This window comes from Entamoeba histolytica, genomic scaffold (genome assembly GCF_000208925.1).
Source record: "Entamoeba histolytica HM-1:IMSS scf_1104750516707 genomic scaffold, whole genome shotgun sequence".
In the NCBI taxonomy this organism is placed as follows: domain Eukaryota; phylum Evosea; order Mastigamoebida; family Endamoebidae; genus Entamoeba; species Entamoeba histolytica.
Genome location: NW_001914981.1, coordinates 31,208 through 47,730, shown reverse-complemented (window position 1 = coordinate 47,730; position 16,523 = coordinate 31,208). Strand labels below are relative to the sequence as shown.

The following is a 16,523-nucleotide window of genomic DNA, read 5'->3' as shown; positions in this document are numbered from 1 at the left end:
TAGATATAAATGATAATAATATAAAAATGATAAAGATGAATAAACAAATAATAAAATACATTTAAATATAAAAGAATAACAATAAGAAAATCTAAAGAATATAAACATAAAAATAATAAAATAAGAAGAATATAATAATATAATAATATATAGATAATAAGAAGATGATAGATAAATAATATAAACAGAGAAATAAATATAAAAATACGATAGATAAATAACATATAAATAAAAGAATATAAATAATAAAAATAAATATGATTAATCAAATCATTTATTTCATTAATATTTCATACAAAATGAATACAAATGATAATAAAATATAAACATAAATATTTATATATTCTGTATTTATCATATTTTTTATTTTTTTATTTGTTAGGAGCAAAATATAATAAATGGAATATTCTATGGATGCAAATTTTTTTGCATCTTTTTTCTTTTTTGTAAATTATTTAGATGCATTTTTTCTTTGCTAATTTTCGTACCCGGAACGACGTCATTAATTATCGTCCTATCAGTTGTACAAATGTAATTATGAAAGTATTTACCTCCATATTAAAAGAAAAGATTCACAGAAGACTTAACATGAATTGTGAATCATTGAAAATTAGTAGCAACCAATTGGGATGTAAGTTGCAATCTTTAGCTGCTAAAGAAGGAATAATTAATAGTTATATGATGAAGCAGCAGAAAGAAGAAAAATACCCAAAATATGTGGAGTCATATTATGACATTAAGAAAGCATATGACACAGTAAACCACGAATGGGTAATTGAATCATTAAAATATTTTAATGTAGAGGGTGTCATCATTAACATTATTGAAAGTATGATGACTAGATGGAAGATATTCATCGGCTATAAATTTAATGAATATCTAGGATATATTAAATTAAATAGAGGAATTTTACAAATGATTCATTATCAAATCTACTCTTCATCATTCAGATGAACGTAATTTCTCAAATCATCGAAGAGAAATTCCCAAAAGCAAATCACACTTTATATATGGATGATTTGAGAATAATGACAGAAAATAGTGAAGAAATGGGAATAATCCACAACGAAATTAAAGAAATAATAAGTGGAATAGGGATGGAAATGAATGAGAAAAAGTCAGGAATGGTATTAAAAAACATTAAGGAAATACCAAATGGAATGCAAAACATCCCCGTAGTTGAAGGTGAGGACTTGTATAAATACTTAGGAATATGGCAGTCCGATGAAATTGATGACACCTTCAATTGTAAATCCATCAAAGAAAAATGAATCAGAAGATGGAAGAAATAAACAGTGATGAAAGTAGTAATAGAAGATATATTACTAGAATAAACAATGAAGTAATCAATATCTTCAGATATTCAGCATCAGTTGTAAATTGGAAAATCACTGACCTAGATAAAATTGATTTGGAGATAAGAAAATATTTAAGAAAGGCAAAATACATTGGTGAAACTCCAAAGATCGGTTGTATGTTATTATAGAAAAAATGGGTGAAGGATTAATAAATATAAGTGACGAATATGTTATTGAATTAATAAGAACAGTAATGTACTACTGTACCAGAGTGAAATAGGAAATAACATATTAGATAGATGGTACAATAAGAAATGAATATGGAATAGAATTCAAAACACTAATTCATAAAAATAAATGAAACAAAAATAGAAGAAATAATAAATGAAGGGATAGAAAAGAAAAAAGAAAAAGAAGTAGTAGTAGAAATAAAAATTAATGACAAATACATCAAAATATGGAAGTGTCATCAAATAAGTGACATTTTAGAAGATGGAATGAGTCAAAAGGAGTAGATAAAACTACTACAGTGAAAGCATGGAAGTCAATCAATATTAAAAAGAATGCATTTCTACAATTAACTAAAATGCAAGATGGTGCAATACTCTGTGGGTATAGAAAATCAAAAATAATGAAAAATGAAAGATTGAAATACTAAACACTTTGTAAATACAAGATAGCAACAGTAGAACACATTCTACTATCTTGTATTGGTCATAAAAAATCACAAATAGAAAAACATGACCATATAGGTATTATAATATGGGAGGGATTAATAAGAAAATACACAGGAAATAAACAATATAAAAAACCCCCATATGAAACAGTGTTCCAATATAAAGACATCACAATGATATTGAACAAACAAATCATGCATAAAAGTGAATGATAATATCACAAAAGACCAGACATATATGTGTTAGATAAAAAGAACAAAACTGGTTTATTATTTGATATGACTATTGTGGCTGATCACAATATTAATGGAGCCTATTGGAAGAAAAGAAATAAGTATAAAGAATTAAAGAATATGCTAATGAAAATAGAAAAGTTAAAAGATGTCAAAATAATTCCAGTAGTAATTTCAATAAATGGATTAGTGAATAAAGAAAGTATTAAATTAATTAAAGATTAAAAATTGAAATTAACATCGAGAAAGAAATTAAAAACCATGCAATTAAAAGAATAAATGATGTCATGGAATACTGATTCTATCACAACCAAACATACTCCGTAGAAATGCTAGAAAAAGAATCATAAAACTAATATCCTCTACTCAAGAAACAATAAAAATTATTTCTATTAACACTTAATTAATTGATTTTTATATTTATCATTCCGTTTAATTTTATTATATTCTTTTATTTTTATTGTATAATAATCTCCATTTTGTATGTCTTCTTCAATTATTTATCTCTATAATATCTTCTTTTTTTCTCCATTGCCACTCTTCATATATATTCTATACTTATATTTCATTCTCCTTGTTTTATACTTATTTATCTGACTCTTAATTTGTCATATTCATTATAATTTGATTATTGGTAATGTTTTATTCAATGAATGATAATATATATTAATCAGAAATAAAGAATTATTTCTAAATAAAGACAAGATGAACAAAATATAATAAGAAGTTAACAAAAAAGGATTAAATAAATAAAAAATGATTAAACTTGAAAAAGAAGAAATAAAAATGATTAAAAATTCTTTGTTTATTAAATTTCTAACAAAATCAACTCTTTCAAACATAGAATTAATTCAAGCATGAAATAACAAAATACAAAGAATTAACAATAGAAGCTAATTAAATTATAAATGAACATGTTTAAAAATTAGGTCGTCCTTTTATTGGTGTATAATGAAAAAACTTATTTATGAATAATTGCTTTGATTTATTCTTTTTTATTTTCACATGAACTTACTCGTGGTTTATCATTACACTTGTTGTTTGTGTTTTAAAATTGTCTTCTATTATTTTATTTTTTATTATTCATAGAAAATACAAAATAATGATTAATTATAGTCAAATGATATATAAACACAGAGATGTTTGAATAAATCAAAAGTCTTTATTCTTATAAAAAGATTATATATTATATAAGTACTATCTTATCTATTTATTCTCCTGTCACTTTTAGCTTTCATTTTTAATTATTCTATATGATAAATACTTATTTTATTGTTTGTTTGATATTTTTATAATTTGAATTAAAAGAATTTGTTAAAATTAGTAAAAATAAAAATAGAATTTATTTTATCAACCATATCTTTAACATACCATCATAAGAATTAGTTAGAATTAATGCTCACAATACTTATTTAAATTATAAATGAATTTCCTTCATTTTGTTAATGCTCAAAAAATATTTTAGGTAATTTATTAAATACTAAACTACTCTTTTGTAAACAAAACTACTAAATGTATTTAATTAAAATCAGCTTTTTCTCGGATAACATTATTTGAATTTTTTAGCCATTTCTCAAATGTACGAATTTCATTGTCAATGATTCTTTGTCTAAACTCAAGTCTCATATCAGGAATACTTGTTTTACTTGAATCATTTCCAGCAATTCCAGGTAATTTATAATCCTTCCCAATCCATTTTTCCTTATATTCTTGTGGAAATGATGAAATAATAACAGAATTTCTGGCAATCTCAGCCAAGTCAGTTTGTGTTAATTGGAAATTTTTCATTGCAGATGAATATTCTTCAGTTAAAGGCTCTTTTGTAATATGAGTATGTAGCGGTGTGTCTGTACTTAAACATATTCTCATTCCTCGTTCGAACATTTTTCTAAATGGATCAACTACCCCTCCGTATAGTGCTGCTTGTTGAATTGGGGAAGATGATATTCCTATTTGAGCTAAAATATAAAGGTACTGTAGTGTATTTTGTCCATCAATCATAACTCCATGAGTAATAGAATTTGCAGTTAAAAATGCAGCCGCTCCATGCATTCTATCACCTGCTTGTCCACAGTGTGGTCTAAAATCAAAAGTGTTTAATTTTTTTTCTTTTCTAAATCCATTAAGAACAGTTATATTAGCATATAAATAATACAAATAATATTCATAAGGTGGATTTTCATCTATATTCCATTCATCAGGTGTTATAATATTTCTTGGATCAATTTCTTCTTCATGTAAAAGTTCTTCACTTGCACAATCAAATGCACCACAATTAGATAAAAATTTAGCAAGATTAGGATGTTGTTCTGGATGTAATGTTGCTTCAAAACAAGGTTTAAATATATTTCTTAGAAACTCAGAGAAGTTATTAATATAACCTTCTTCTTTCCATCTAGAATAAATACGTGGAATACAAATAACATAAGAATTATTATCAGGCTCTATTAACCCATATTCAACAATTTGATTAGCCCAGTCTTCCATTTCATTTAATTCCATTCCACTACAATTAAATCTATATTCAGTTTTAATAGTTTCTAATACTTTTAATCGTTCAAATACAGTACTTTTTAATAATTCACATAAATACTCTCCATGAATATCATTATTAATTGTAAGGAATAATTCTTTTAATTTTAATTGACCAAATGGATAATATTTATTTAGCCATAAATCAAATCTAGAAATAAGTGATGGATCTGCTTGAACGTTTAATGAATGAATATTAAATTGTTTAATTTCTAATAAATCAAATAATTGTTGTAACGTTACATCATAATATATTTTACCATTTAATTCTAATTCTTTTCTAACTATTCTTGTAGGTTCTTTTTCTAATTTCCTTTGAATAATTTCAAGTAAATCAGTTGGATGAAATGATCTATTAGCATGCACATGAGTATCTACTTTAGTAATTTGTTCAAAATCTGTTTTTAATGCTGTTTGTTCTATGTCTTCACTTTTTTCATTAAGTAAATGATACAATTGAAATAATTCAGACCGGACATGCATTTGTCTAAAACAAAATGTTCTTGCTGGACCACTTTGACAAAATTTTTTTAATGCTTTGTAGTCCCAAAAGAATTGTTCATCATCAATAATATCAAATGTAGGTTTGCAATTTAATTGAAGTAATGAATGATAAATTCCTTTATGTGTTTTTTTATAACATTTAATACAAAATCTTTTACCACACTCTTGACAATAAATCTCTGCTAAATGATAATGATCATTTTCACATATAGCTTCTTCATTATATACATTAAATATTCCTTGATTTAATGCAATAACTTCTGTTGTTTGTGCATTAGGATGAAAGAAACTATTTCTTGTTGTTCTTAATTTAGCACAGTAAGTAAGATATTTCTCTCTAACATCTAACCAAAACTCTAATTTTCTAATAACATCAATCTCTTCTTCCATTCCATTTTCTGGATAAACAACGTCAATAATTGAATATGGAATATCAGAAAAAATATGTGATTCTTTCATTTTCTTTTCATCACTTAAAATTTCAATATAATCTCTTTCTAACTTTAAAGAAGTATCTCTATAATTCTTTCTAATAAGTGTTAACCTTGTTTTATTAGAATTTTTTTCACTAAAATTATGATAATTTTCTCCTAACATAGATTCTTTCTCTTCTTCTGTAAATCCTGATTGTAATACACTATTATATGCTATTTCAGCCATATCTCCAGTGATATAATTCCATGTTTGTTGTGCAATAGCATATTCTTCCATTAATGGTGTTTGTGTTCTATGAAATTGTAATGGATCATCGGATGATAATGACACATTTAATCCTCTCATAAAGAAATCATTAAATGGACTCTTTCCATATTCAAGAAACAAATTATGATTACTTAATGGAGATACAGCTAATCCAATCTGACTTAAATAATAAAGATATTGTAATGCAGGTGATGCTTCTAATCTAATTCCATGATTAATTCCTTTAGCAGTAAGATATGCTGCAGCTAAATGATGGATATGACCTGATTCCCCACAATGAGGTCTAAAATCAAAAGTATTCATTCCACGTTGTTTTCTATAATAATTTAATGATGCGATATTTGCATAAGTATAATACATATAATAAAAATATGGTGGATTTTCTTTACTCTTCCATTCATTTGCACTTGGTAAGTTACCAACTGTTTGTTCTAATGCACTTTCATCATCAACTGAATCAAAACCAGATACTGTACTAAGAAATTCTGCTAATTGTGGATATTTCTCTGGATATAAAGATGCATCAAATAATGGTTTAAATAAGTTATTCATATATGTTTCAAATGTATATTCTTCTTTATTTCCTTTACACACATGGAAGATTCTTGGAAATTGAATCATCCATTTATTTTGTGGATGTCTAAGATCCCACCTATCAATCCATTCAGCTAATTTTTCCCATTCATCTAATGATCTTCCATAAATACTTAGTCTAAGTTCTAAATGTGTTGGTGTACCATTTAATATATCAAAAACATTATGAATTAATTCAGCAAAATATTTTCCATGCATATAATTTTCTGATTTTAAAAATACTGTTCTTAATAAATCTTCTCCTGCAATTTTATATGAAGCATTAAACACATCAAATCTATTAAAAAATTCAATACCTGCACGTACTCCTAATTGGTTTAATGTAAATTCTTCTAAATTAACTCCTAATCTTTTACACATATGTTCTAATGTTTCTAATTCTTTTTCACCTGAGTCTGTTGTATAATATCCAACAAATTCTGATTTACTTGATTTATTTTTTTCTTTAAGAAATTTTAATAATTGTGATTCTGTCATACAGGCAGCAGCATGAATATGAGTATCAATTTTAGATATTGTATGAATGTCTTCAACTGATGTTTGACTTTTAGATTTTTGAGAATTTAATAAGCAATGTAATCTAAATTTTCTTGACAATTCATTTAGTCGTTGTTCTGCAAAGTTTTTAACACTATTACTTTCACATAAATTTAATAAAGTTTTATAATCTAATAAATATTGTTTATATTCAACAATTGACATAATTGCTTCATTGTTTTGAATTATCTGAAATACTCCATCATTCATTTTTAATAAAGAATGATTATCATTATTAACTTGATTAGAAAGATGATGGTGAGGTGGATAAACTTCACTTCCATCACTAAATTTTAAATATTTCTTTCTCAATAATATTGCTTGTTGAATATTTTTTGCAGCAATTCTATCTTCTTTACTAATTGAAGAATATGCACGAGTAATAGTGAAATAAACATAATCATTGAAGAATGTTGAATCAATACTACTATTCATCTTTTATTTTTACTAAGTTCTTTTTTTCTTTTTTTTTTTTCGTTTCTGGATTGTATGATCTTATCATTGTTTTTTATTTTACTCATTTATTCCTTGTCATTTCTATCTTTTTTCTTATCTTCTCTTTTCATTTTTTGCAACCAAAAAACAAACTTTTTGTATTATTCTTAAAATAAAATAAAAACTGTTTGTTTAAATTTTTAAGGTATTTAGAAAAGACAAAAAGAACAAACCCTTCAACTAAAAAACTGAAAAACATAATTTTAAGAAAAAAAGAACTATCTATGGTAATAGTAGTGATGAATCCCGAGAAAATACGATTTAATAATGGAAAAAAAAAGAAAAAGAAGGATGAAACTGAAATAAGTATATCTTGAGATGAAAAGAAGAACAAGATCAGAAAGAAAAGCTCCAGAAAGACTTCCTACAGGTCAAATTGGAGGAATAGAAAGATATCATGGTCCAGGAATAGTTCTTGGTACAAGTAAAATTATAAGTGATGCAATTAGTGGAGCATCTAATGAAATACTTGTACTTATTCATCGACTAATGTATCAACGACAAGGAAGTCAAAAAGAACGATTAAACAATATTTTAAGTTTTTGTGGATTTGAAAATGATGATCAAGTAGAAAAATGTAAAGTTGCATTATTAAAAAGAAATGATGAAGAAGTAAAAACATTAGCAGAATTATTTAAGCTTGAAGATACACAAAGAGATGAAATAATAGATGGATTAGCTGAATTTTTGAAAGAACCAAAAAGACCAAGAGAAGATGTTGTTATTGAATTTATTGATGAAGAACAAAATGAATTAGAAGAACGTGAAAAGGAAGAAAAAGAGTTAGAACTTGAAATGGAGGAAGAAGATGATGATCAAGAAGTGTATGATGAGAATGAAGATGATGCTCTTGAAGAAGATGAGGATATTTTTGAAGATTCTGAATTAGAAAATGATCATGAAAGTGAGAGTGAAGAAGAGGAAGAAGAAGAGGAGGAAGAAGATGCTGATTTAGATAATGTTTTTGATGAAATTGAAGAAAAGAAGCCAAGAACAAAAAAAACTGAAAGTAAAGATAATAAAAAGAAGAAGAATGCAAAAAAAGATAAAAATTGATTATTTTAAAATCAAGTTTTTCATTTAAACGTTATTTTGAATGAAGATGAGTATGATGAAAAGGTTTTTCTTTTAACAATACATATTCACGGGTTGAATGACCAAACATTAATACATCTCCATTTCTTAATTCTATATAAACGTTTTCTTTAATTCTATTCTTATTTAAATATACTCCTTCTTTAGAATTTAAGTCAATGATATAAGGAAGAATTTCATTGTTATGATATCTAAATTGAACAACTGCATGTTGAGGTTCATTTGTAGGATGACGTAACACAATATCCACATTTTCTTTATCAGTTCCAAAGATATAAAAACTTCTATTGTTCATCACAAAAGGATGTTCTATTTCTTCATCACCTTTGAAACAATAAAACCTCCATGACTCTGTTGGAAGTTTAGCATCATTTGGTTCAATATAATTAATTTTTCTTCCATCTTTTGTTTTAATTCCTTTATATAGATTTCCAGATGGTTTATAATCATCAATATTAATTTTCGGTTTTTTTGGACGTTTTTGTTCAAGTTCTTCTTGTGTATATTCTCTATTAAGAGGTTTTTTCTTTTGCATTTATGTCTTTTTATTTTTAAGTTTTTTCTTGTAGAAAATCATTTCAATAAAAAGTTATTTTTCTTATTTCTTCAAAAATTTCATTGTAATCTCAATAACAATAAGTTCTACTATGGAAGATATAACTACCAAAATGAAAAGACAACTCCTACTTAAGGAAATAGAATTAGAAAAATCAAAGATCGAACGATTAAAAAAAGAAATTGAATTACAAAAGTTATTAAATGAAACTAAAAAGATGGATATGAGGGAAGAGTTATTTCAAACATTTATTCAGAAAAAATCTAATATTGAAAACGAATTGACAAAAAAACAAGAAGAAGGAAAAGAATATATAAAACAAAGAAATAGGAACGTTGAAGACATTATTAATACCCTTCAAACAGAAATGAATGATACTCAAACAAAAAATATTTTATCAGCCACCATTGGTTATGAATTTTCAGATGAACTTATTAAAATATTTCAGGAAAAAGTTCACTTGAAACATACTCAATTATTATTTTCAAGTAATACTGATGACCTTACCAGTTACTCTTTTAATAACAAAATTATGAACAAATCAAATGTTATGATATTTATTAAAACTGAAAATAACTCATTGATTGGGAGTTTTACTTCAACAACCATTCCTCCACCAAGTCAAAATGACAGAGTGATAGTTACTGATCAATCTCATTTTATTTTTATAGTCACACAAAATGGATTAAATACTTTTTCATTAAAAAAAAATTGGATGTGTTCATTATGTATCTGTCCAAACACAAGTGATGACGTTGTTGTAATAAATTCTTTTTTCTTAATAAAGAAATCAAGAGAATTGTGGATCCCATCAGAACCATTTAAGGAAAATTATTCATCTACACTTGATCTTGTTACATTGCTCAATACAAACGTTGATGGTTATTCAACAATAAAATCATTAACTGCAATTGAATGGTTTTAAATAATTAACTCAAAGTTATACACCAAATCATTGAATTATCTTATTACAATATTTTTATTATAGTTTGAAATTCACATCAGTTTACTTATGATTAGATGAAACGATGACACTAGAGGTGTTGGTTTCTCTTGGGGTTCTAAAGATAAAAACTTCATTACCTTCTTCATTACCCCAATCATTGCAATAATCACAATCTAAAGCTAATATTCTAGAATCCATTCCATCAAAAAATCGTCTTGTTACAAGAATGGCAAATTGGTCTAGAGTTTTAATTTCTTCCTCTGTAATAGTTTCATCAACTTCAATAATAATCCTCTCAAATTTTTTAAATCTAATTAATCCATATAATTTTTTATAATCTTTACAGTGATTAATTCTTAATAAATTTATTGGTTGAAGTACATTTGGGAATAATTGATCAACTTTTAATGGTTCATTATTCAGATCTACATGACATTTTCTTAAATTTGGAAATTTACTGAAATTAATGTCATCATAATAACAAATAGTAACATTAATTTCAACTATTTTTTCACCTATTTCTTCAATTAAATCATCCGAAGTAAGAATACCATGAAGAATAATTTCAGAAACTGACTCAAGTTGTTCATCATACCTATTTAAACAATTTCCTTCCCAATCAAATTGTTCTATATCTTCTGCATTAACAGCAACTCTTTTGCATTTCTTAAACAACTGAACAACTCTTTTTAATGAAATATCTTTTCTACATATAACTTCTCCTTCCCACTCTTCCTCAGACAATTCATCACATTGTTTAGCTTCACAGAAAGGAGTTACATCTTCAACTAGAAAACATTGTTTTTTCCATCGTTTAGATACTTGGATTAATTTAATAACTTCTGAAATTGTCCTCATCTGACAGATGATGGCTTGTAAGTAAGACTCATCCAATGACATCATCTGACTATTCAGTTCATCTTATTAATATTATTTATCTATTTCCTTCTTTATTATTCCTCTCTTTTTTTGTTTCTCTTCATTTCAAATAATAAGTATTACCTCATAAAAATAACTTTCTTTTTTTTTATTTTCTTGATCTTCTAATTGATTATTGAGTTTTATCATAAAAAAAAACAAAATTTCCATTCTTATCATACTTCATATTTTTTGATTTTTTTGTGAGTTTCAGTGCATCTTTTCTTGAATCGTTTCAAAAATAGAAATTTAAAAAAAAGAAAAAATTATGATATTTTTTTGGAATTAATTTGGCATAATTTCGTTTCAGTGATTTACGGTGATTTATTTTTTAGGGAAAGGTTAAAATGAACTTGAAAATAGCTACCACATTATAACATAAGACTATGTCTGTTCAACACACACAAACATCAATGCATCATGTCCACAAAGAAGGGGAATTAATTTATATTGAAGCAAAAAGTAATCTTTACTATAACCGTGAAGGAAAAGACTCTTTTGCAACTTTTACATCAAAAACGTCTTGGGAGTTGTTTGAACGCCGTTGTCGTGAATTACCAACAGCAGATATTTTAGGGTATAAAACAAAACAGTCTGATGGAAAATATAACAACTCTCAATTGTTTTCTTGGTATAAAGGTCAACAAGCTCTTGAACTTGCAGAAAATATTTCAGGTGGAATTAAAAAAGTGTACAATCTTCCCAAAAAATCAATGGTTGGTATATTTTTTCCTAACAGAGCTGAATGGATTATTGTTTCACAAGCATTGCATAGAATTGGATTAATTCCTATTCCGTTATATGCTACTTTAGGAGTGCAATCAATTAATTATATTATTGATTTAACTGATATTGAACTTATTGTTGTTTCATCTGAAACTATTTCCAAATCTACTGAATTAAAATCTAAAACTCATCAACTCAAATACATTAATGTTGATTCAACAGTCCCATATTCTAATCCTATGAACTTAGACATTCGTTCTCTTGTTGATATTATATCAATTGGTAAATCAAATCCAACTCCAACAGACCTTCCTTCTGTTGATGATATTTATTCTATTTTCTTTACTAGTGGAACTTCAGGTAATCCTAAAGGAGTTGTTCATACTCATAAATCTTTCCATTCTGCTGTTTATTGTTTTACTTCAATGAATATATTTGATAAAGACAATGTTGCGTTAAATAGAACATCATATAGTTATTTACCTTTAGCCCATGTATTTGAACACGAAGTTACATATATTTTTGTTTATGGATATGGTAGAGTTGCTTTTATGTGTGGAGGACTTGGGTGTTTGCTTAGTGAAATTCAAGACTGTCAACCAGATCATCTTATTGCTGTTCCAAGAGTATTACAACGAATTAAAATGGCTATGGATGCATACATAGCATCATCTAATTTTGTGTCTAGATTAATCACACCACCATCATATCTTCTTGGAAAGAAATTAAAATCAATTATCAATGGATCAGCACCAATTACAATGGAAATATATAATTATTTTAAAGAAAATTTACCAAATTGTCATGTTCTTCAAGGGTATGGATCAACTGAAACATTTGGTGGAGTGTGTTGCGGATGTCCTGGATTGAATGATCCAAAGATTCTTTCTATTGGAGTTCCTTTCTTACATACAACATTTAGAATTAGAAGTGTTCCAGATATGGGATATCTTACTTCTAATGATCCACCACAAGGAGAATTAGAAATAAAATCAGACAATTTATTTAAAGAATATTATAAACAACCTGAAGTTACTGCAAATTCATTTACCGAAGATGGATTTTTTATTACTGGTGATATAGTTAAATTAAATGTTGATGGAACAATTAGTATTATTGACAGACGATCTAATTTAATTAAATTGGCACAAGGAGAATTTGTTGCTGTAGAAAATGTAGAACAAGCAATGATTTCAAATAAAATTTCACAAGCATTTGTACATGGAGTGTCTACTGATAATTTTGTTGTTGCTGTTGTCGTTCCAACAAAAGAAGCAAGTGACATGAAAGAACAAGAATTATTAGAATGGATCACAATGAATCTTCATGAAAAAGGAATTCCATCATTTGCTATTCCACGAGCTCTTTATATTGAACACACTCCATTTAGTGAAGACAACGATTTATTAACTCCTTCAATGAAATTAAGAAGAGCAAATTTAAAGAAACATTATGCTGTTGAAATTGACAAAATGAGGACAAAAGTTAATGATATGAACTAACTAAAATATTTTTTAAAACATTCATTTAGTTAAACTGAGTATTTCAAATAAACCCTTTTAACAAATTCATTACTTGTGGTACAGTCACATTTTGGCATTGAATTAGTGTTGAATAAAATATTGATACCCATTGTTGTTTGTCAGAAGGTAAAGTTGAAATGAATGATTTAATCATTTCTATTAAAACTGGATATTTTTGTATTAGTCCAACTAAAGACTTAAATCCTTCTACAATGCAAAAACTCATTCCATAATTCTTTGTTAGTTTTACTCTATTAATAATTTGAGTAAATAATTGTAACCAAATATTAATTCCAATACTTTTTCCGATTTCACCATTTGTCATTAAATAGATTTCAATAGATTTCATACAATATTTTTCTATCATTTTAGCTAATTCATCTGACCTTAACTTTTCAATAATAAACATAATATTCTTGATGAAAATAGTATAATCAAATTCATTAAATACATGATACATTTGTGGTGGAAAAGTCATCAGAGAAAAGATTACTTTAGCAATATCCATTTTTTCTCTAAATAATTCACTTGTTTCATTTAATTGATCTGTTCCATCAAGACTATTCAAAAATCCTTGAAGAACAAATTTAAATTCATTTCCAAGAATTACTACATTTAATTTATTTTGTTTACTAAGTAAATGAGTCATTAATGTTCCTAATAATAATATATCATTAACACTTTCATTTAAATAATTAGACATTGCTTGTATTGATGGTATAACATGAAATTCTGGATTAATTGCTTCAATCCACATTTGAACAAAATCAACAACATACTTTTTAATATTCATTTTGTCACATTGAATTTCTCCTCGAATGATTCGTTCTACAATTGGACAATATTCATTGTATAATGTAAATGACTCTCTTCTACTAGTAAACCCATTTTTCTTAAGAAATGCGGAAACATTCTTTAATCTGCTGCCAATGTATTGTGTAGTAAATTGAATATCTCCATTATTTCCAAGTGAATTACAGTGCTCAATTTCTGGACCAAATACTTCTTTAATAACAACACTTAATCCACTATCAGTTAAGTCAGATAATATACTATACAAATCAACAGTTTCTATTACATTTCTTTTTATCCATATAGTTTCTGCAACATTTTTAACTATTTGTCCCACTTTAAGACTCCATTCTTGTCGTGGATTCATTCCATTACTACGAGCTTCTCTGACAAGGTCTTTAATTTCTGAGAAACATTTTCCTTTTTCAACTACTCCAATAGAGTATTCGATAATTCCATATAAACAATCTCCTGAGATATATTTTAAAAATCTTGAGATTGCTGGATAAATTGGAGAATGTTCTACAGCAATATCAACAAAACGAATAAATTGTTGTGAGAATGTTGTTACATGTTGAGTCATAAATTGAACAGTCTCTGGTCGTGCCATTAATTTATCAGGAAAATGTAATATAAAATATGCATGACATGAAACACTTTCTACACTTGGATTCTTTAAATTAAATGTCATTAATTGTTGTAAGAATTGTTGTAATACTAAACAACTTTGATCTAAATCAGAAGAAGCACGATAAATAGTTTTTAAACAATTAAGTAAATCAGATCCATTATTACCATCATCATCAAATTCATTTTTAATGAACATTTGATATTTAGAATATAAGGCTTGTAATAATATACTTTCTACTTCAACTAATGAATTTGGTATAATAAATTTATTTAATAAAGGAGCAAAGAAATCATTAATTGCCTTAGTAATTCCACTTGAAAATTCTTTAGCCATATCTAATGATGATCGTTGAAAGAGATTAACAAAGAAAATAAAATTACTTGAAAGCATTTCTTGGATTGTGTTAAATACTTCTGGTTGTATTTGAACCCTACCAGTTACTAAAGCCTTCACTGGAAATTTTCTTTCTGTAGCAGCTAATATTTCATTAATAATAACTCCAGAGAGTTTACAAACAGAAGTGAATGAGTCTTCATTAGAATTATTTGGAATTGGAATGAATTTAATAAGTTGTAATGAATGAATTAAAGACAATTTTACCATAGGGTCCATTCCTTTAGAAATAATTTCAGAGAATATAAATATTGTTGGATTAAATAAGGCTGGAGAATTAAGATAACTGTATAACCTTTGTACAAACTCTGAATTAGTTGAAAACGAAATGTCAATCCAACTGACTAATGTCCCAAACAATTCTAATGAATCTTTTACTAAATGTTCATTTGTCATACAACGATAAAGGAAATCAACAATTTCCTTTACCCCATTTTCTCTAAACGCATCTTTAACTTTGTTACTAAGGTCAGTTAATTGAGAAAAAGCTTTAGATTTCTCAATTAACTCATCATTTATTTCTTTTAGTGTTAAAATAATAACTAGGCTTTGAAGTTCTGTTGTTACTTTATTTTTTAAATTAATAATGGTTATTGGCCATTCACTTGGAAGGAATTGATTATTACTAATCATTAAACTAATTGATGTATGAATAGCTTTCTTCATTGCCATACCAGCTGGTTGAGTTAAACACCAATCAAGAAGAGATATTGATAATTGTTTTCTTGTTATTCCATTAAAGTTTTGAACATTTTTTGTTGATGACTCAATAAGTTTTAGTGCAAAGTAAAGAATGGTTTGAGTTATCTGAGGTTGATTTGGATGTGAATAATTCCCTTGGATTATAGACATTCCAATATTAAATGCTTGTGGTTGTGTTTCTAATTGAACTAAATAACTTTCTGCTTCTTGTCTATTTTGTAAACTACCAGTTGTATATTGTACAACGGCATTAATGAATTCTTGTGTCATAGTTTATTTGGTTTTTTAAGATGTCAACAATAATATTATTATTACTATATTATTCTTTTTATTATAAAATATTATTTATTTCTTTAATTATGTGATTCATAACAAATCTCAATTTTGAGGCATTTACTAACTTTTTGTAATGATAAATATTTGATTTCTTTATTAAAAAAAAAGAATGGGATCAAACATTCTACATCCACCCTGGCCGAGTGTGTAGACCCTTTTGAATCAACTATCGTTCATTTGGGGAAAGAAAGTTCATCACATCCCATTAATTACTTACTATTCTTTAATAATTAGATTAAATTAATTTTCATTAAATTATTATGGGTATAATAATAAAGGGTTAATATTTTAAGAAAGTAATTAAAAAAGAACTAACAAAAAACTAGCGTCATT

At 26.3% G+C, this 16,523-nt stretch overlaps 7 protein-coding genes across 7 annotated transcripts, besides 1 other annotated feature; 3 read left to right on the top strand and 4 right to left on the bottom strand.

The window, feature by feature from the left end:
• The first annotated feature begins 490 nt into the window (after window positions 1–490).
• Window positions 491–2,625: a repeat region.
• A 1,101-nt stretch (window positions 2,626–3,726) lies between these two features.
• On the bottom strand, window positions 3,727–7,512 carry EHI_029100 (AMP deaminase, putative; the record flags this gene model as incomplete). The annotated part of the gene is made up of 1 exon (XM_647562.1): window positions 3,727–7,512. The coding sequence occupies one exon, from the start codon at window positions 7,510–7,512 to the stop codon at window positions 3,727–3,729; it is 3,786 nt and encodes a 1,261-aa protein (XP_652654.1).
• A 378-nt stretch (window positions 7,513–7,890) lies between these two features.
• On the top strand, window positions 7,891–8,628 carry EHI_029090 (uncharacterized protein; the record flags this gene model as incomplete). The annotated part of the gene is made up of 1 exon (XM_647561.1): window positions 7,891–8,628. The coding sequence occupies one exon, from the start codon at window positions 7,891–7,893 to the stop codon at window positions 8,626–8,628; it is 738 nt and encodes a 245-aa protein (XP_652653.1).
• A 31-nt stretch (window positions 8,629–8,659) lies between these two features.
• Window positions 8,660–9,202, bottom strand: EHI_029080 (FHA domain protein, putative; the record flags this gene model as incomplete). Its single annotated transcript, XM_647560.1, has 1 exon — window positions 8,660–9,202. One exon carries the CDS (start codon window positions 9,200–9,202, stop codon window positions 8,660–8,662), a length of 543 nt encoding a protein of 180 aa, XP_652652.1.
• Window positions 9,203–9,314: 112 nt separating this feature from the next.
• On the top strand, window positions 9,315–10,148 carry EHI_029070 (uncharacterized protein; the record flags this gene model as incomplete). The annotated part of the gene is made up of 1 exon (XM_647559.1): window positions 9,315–10,148. The coding sequence occupies one exon, from the start codon at window positions 9,315–9,317 to the stop codon at window positions 10,146–10,148; it is 834 nt and encodes a 277-aa protein (XP_652651.1).
• An 81-nt stretch (window positions 10,149–10,229) lies between these two features.
• EHI_029060 (uncharacterized protein) lies at window positions 10,230–11,069 on the bottom strand (the record flags this gene model as incomplete). The annotated part of the gene is made up of 1 exon (XM_647558.2): window positions 10,230–11,069. The coding sequence occupies one exon, from the start codon at window positions 11,067–11,069 to the stop codon at window positions 10,230–10,232; it is 840 nt and encodes a 279-aa protein (XP_652650.2).
• A 404-nt stretch (window positions 11,070–11,473) lies between these two features.
• On the top strand, window positions 11,474–13,315 carry EHI_029050 (long-chain-fatty-acid--CoA ligase, putative; the record flags this gene model as incomplete). Its single annotated transcript, XM_647557.1, has 1 exon — window positions 11,474–13,315. One exon carries the CDS (start codon window positions 11,474–11,476, stop codon window positions 13,313–13,315), a length of 1,842 nt encoding a protein of 613 aa, XP_652649.1.
• Window positions 13,316–13,358: 43 nt separating this feature from the next.
• On the bottom strand, window positions 13,359–16,124 carry EHI_029040 (exportin T, putative; the record flags this gene model as incomplete). The annotated part of the gene is made up of 1 exon (XM_647556.1): window positions 13,359–16,124. One exon carries the CDS (start codon window positions 16,122–16,124, stop codon window positions 13,359–13,361), a length of 2,766 nt encoding a protein of 921 aa, XP_652648.1.
• Window positions 16,125–16,523: the final 399 nt, after the last annotated feature.